This window comes from Cupressus sempervirens, chromosome 10 (genome assembly GCF_028749045.1).
Source record: "Cupressus sempervirens isolate cs-2001-9-10 chromosome 10, ASM2874904v1, whole genome shotgun sequence".
NCBI lineage: Eukaryota > Viridiplantae > Streptophyta > Pinopsida > Cupressales > Cupressaceae > Cupressus > Cupressus sempervirens.
Window position 1 is genome coordinate 740,124,799 of NC_143127.1, and position 4,198 is coordinate 740,128,996.

The 4,198-nt window shown below is 38.2% G+C and overlaps 1 protein-coding gene across 1 annotated transcript; it reads right to left on the reverse strand.

Moving 5' to 3' along the window:
- Positions 1-1,708: 1,708 nt before the first annotated feature.
- Positions 1,709-3,055, reverse strand: LOC149535995 (aspartyl protease family protein 2-like). The gene has a single exon (XM_089806212.1). It carries the CDS (start codon positions 3,053-3,055, stop codon positions 1,709-1,711), a length of 1,347 nt encoding a protein of 448 aa, XP_089662338.1.
- Between the last annotated feature and the right edge of the window lie 1,143 nt (positions 3,056-4,198).

Here is a 4,198-nt window from a genome sequence, read left to right on the forward strand (position 1 = left end):
CGGGGCATTTAAACAAGCATTTGCCTTGTAGTTGTGCTATGTTTGTGCACCATATAAAAATCTCCCATTTTGACGCGCATACATTCATATTCATATCCAACTATTCACCTCTTTTAAAATGAATAATTATATATTAAAATGAATATTATATATTTATAATTAAAATAAATATTAATAATTGTTCTCGGAAAGTATGAAATATTAAATTGTGGATTATATCATTACAATGTACCAAATTTAACATACTTTCAATAATAGATAATAAATGTGATGAAAATTTAGAATAGATAAACAGATTCAAATAATTTTATTCAAAAACATATCTCCATAAAATACTCTAATTGATTTTCTCAATAGATAATTAATATATATAAATTAAAAAGTTAGAAATATTACCTGTATTTTCAAAAGACATAATATTTATAGAAAATTTTCAAATCAAATGAATAATAATTGGTAGAATAGCATACAAAATAAATAAATAATAAAATATAAAAGAACTAATCAATAATTAAAAATGATTGAGATTCCATGATAAAATAGTTCCAACACGTTGTTGCCTAATTTTTTGCCAAAAATTAAAGACTACTAGTAGGATGTATGTTATTTCCATATGCACTGCACATGAAGCCCAACTATTATTCCTGAGACTGGACTGGAGAAAGAATGTTTATGTTGAAGTTAGGAGACTTAATACCAATTTTGTGCATTACTCAAGGATCTCATCCAATATTCGCATGAACTTTTATTATAGATGAACGTTTACTATAAGTATCATTTATGACATTGTTGTTTTACACATATTTTAAAAATCCTCATCATATGTAAGCTCTAGAGTTCATATGTGTACTCTAGAGTTTATATGATAAAATACAGGCTACTGTTTTCCTTCTTCCCATTTGAAATATGTAGCTTGCGGCCTCCTCTACAAGCCTTGTCCTTTCCAATAGCAAGAAGAAACCAAAAGAGAGGCCATCTGTGATCCTCAAATGCATATTTTTGTTCTATTGGCTGTGTTAATTTTAAGCATATTTTTAGAGTGGGCAGAAAAACTATTTATATCATGGAAGGTTAACTTGAATAGAGTCTACATCTAATTTTAGGAATTTACAATGGGTTGGAAGCAAAACCTTGTTGTTGGTAAAATTCAACTCATCTAAGGCAAAGGGCACACAATACAATAGATGAAGGTGGAAGGTTCTACCCACTAGTTCTTCTACTATTTCCTGCTCAAACATCCAACGGTTCCTGTTTCGCACTCAAGATAAGTTTCCTCAAGATAGAACAAAATAAAGTTTACAAAGTGTAGCTATGTACTTGGGTATGGTGGATGAAAGTCAAATGACTACTCATGCAACATGTTTCGGGAAAGTTGTACCAAGCTAAATTTATAAAACGAGTTCCATCTTCTTTCTATAGTGCAACAATTGATCTAACGAATTTCCCTTCAAGCTTAATTTTACCTACTTTTATAGTTTTCTTATTCTCCTGTTATAATTTCTTTTTTATTAATTAAATCAAAATATAGGAAAATTTATAAATTAATATTTAAGAGAAAGGTAAAATCTCGTCCCAAACATATGCCTTAAACTATAGTGTAATGATATAATTTATGTGGTGACTCTTTAATTGATGAGTACAATGACGCGGTACTCTATTGTTTATTTACCGAAGTTGACAAGAACAATTACAATGTATTAAAGGATTCTCAGCACGAACCAGGGCCAAAGCCAACCCTATTGTTTGCATTGTCGAAAGCCACCGTAATACCCTGTTGCTGAACATTCCCAATGATGTTGACAGCATCATTTGCAGAGGGTAAAAAGGGGAAGCACACAACATCTTCGGCAACTTGAAGTAGAGTTCCCACAGCTGGGATATCGAGGTTGGCGTTGCCTTTGAAATGAAGAGTAATAGTTGGGATTTTCACAGCTGTTACGCTGGATAACTGATAGCAAGGTTGAACCTCTCCAAATGGCGAGGCGGGCTTAACAGCTGGTGCACGTGTCCTCATCTTTTGCTCGAATGAACTTCGCAGAGCATCGTACACGGGTTTCACCAGTTCTGTAGCCATCACGGCAGTGTCAATATACGTTATTGTTGGCAGAGCACGAGGCACCTGCAAGTTAACATTTAATCGTTCGCCTCCCACGCTAACACCTTCCAGTCCCAAGATGTACGCACTCGAAGCGAACTGGGGCTCTTTCAGCATGGGTGTGAACACTTTCACAGAGGATGGAATCCCTAAACTCAGCGACCCTTTTGCAGTTACAGACAGGTAATTGGGAAGACAGTAGGAGAACTGCCCACCTGCCTTCTGAGAAACAAGGGAAAGTGTACCCCTTCCCAACCCTAAATGCCCGGATGTGGCAAACTTCCTTGCTGGGGCAAAGCTATAGGCGCATCCCATGTGTAATTCATTGAAGCTATTGCCTCCCACCTTCAGAGTCTCTGTGATGTAATCACCCTCTGATCCTTGGGCCAGACCGTTGGTGTCGACGTAAGTGCAGATGCCCCACTTGTCGCACTTTGATTGGAAGTCCTTGGGATCAGATCCTAAAGGTGGACATTTGGAAAGCTTGCAAGCAACTGATTTGTACGAGGAGGATTGCTTTGGGACATACATGGGGAACTTCACATTGGAAGCACAGCCCTCGCACGGGTTGCATTGAATCCATGACAGGGAACTCAGCGTGTCAATTCCCATCAGTTGTTTCTGAGCTGGTGTTCCAATGGAAACTTCTACAGTGTATTCTGGGCCTTCTATTTCCTTCCCAGATGTAACAGGAGTGCTGAAGGCAGTTGAGGATGTAGCATTATTGGTGCTGCTTAGAGTAAAACTGGTAAGAATGCGATTAACAAGATATTTATCCCTTTGAAGCCCTTGTATCAACACATCCCTCCAACTTGAATTGGAGGCTACATTGAGATGAGTAATTAGTAGATCTGCTCGTCCTCTCTTTTCTTCTTGGAACGACAGTTCCTCGCTTGGTCTACCAGCCGAGGCATTGAAATCCGTCCCCTCTTCAATAAGAAATGTATTCCCTCCAACCATGTAATACTTTTCCTTTATTATTCTTCTACATTCGCAGCCGGGAGAGCAGAGGAAACAAATAAGGAGAATGGTGAGTGCCAGGAGTGAAGATTGCTTTTTGATCGCCATTGCCAGCAACTATGAGATTGAATCTGTAACAAAGCAAAGGTGCGCGCAATCGCTTTCTACGCTAATCTTTGAGTGGACGATTATGCAAATCAAAGTAACTATTGCAAAGATCTCACGAAATGCATAATAACATAATCAAAATAACAAAGAACACACAACACAGTGATTACCGTGGGGAAACCCTTCCTCGAGGAAAACCCCACCCTCCAAAACTCGCACAATGTATTATCAAACCAAGATGATTACAATACACTTGCAATGCAAGTTCTTACAGGAGCGCATCACCACAACTCGAACTTGGAGAGACTCCTTCTAGGACCAGTCTTGCAAACTAAACTCAATTACACAAACACCTCCCTAAGCCCTCCTTTTATAGTGATTTTACAACCTGGAAACCACTTATGGTTTTACAAAACCATGAGCAAAACTACCATGCCACACGTTACCCATTTTTGACATTTATATTTCCAATATGAAAAACAACCAGGTTAAAATAGTAATCCCGTCCACAATTTTGTCTCTTAGTCTAGACCCCCATAAAAGTCACAAAATGAGTCATCAAGGCTCTAAAAATAGCCTACATATATTCTACTAAGGACAAGACTCATTTAACAACTAACTAACCACTTTCCAATGCATAAACAAGTGGAAAACTCCCACAAACTAATTCTGGAATTTTCCAGGAAAAGATTGCAAGGTTGAGACACATGTTTCTCAACATTCTCCCACTTGTCGAACACCTTGCAAGAGTCAGGGGATCTGAAATATCATGGACTTAATTGCTAGGGGCCGAGAGGCCCATAGACTCTGAACACCATTTGAATTTCTCTGTGCTCACGGGCTTAGTTAATGCATCAGCAACATTCGCCAAAGTCTCTACCTTTTCCAGCTTCACCTTGCCATCCTCGACCATATCTGTCACAAAATGATATTGTGCATCAATGTGCTTGGTCCTCGCATGAGAAGTCGGGGGCAAATTGCACTCTGGCTGTCACTATAAATTGTCACTGCACCCTGTTTGAACTCTATATCCGA

Bases quoted from the DNA above. Each gene is read 5' to 3' on its own strand.
- LOC149535995 (XM_089806212.1), bottom strand. From the start codon at position 3,055: ATGGTTGGAGGGAATACATTTCTTATTGAAGAGGGGACGGATTTCAAT.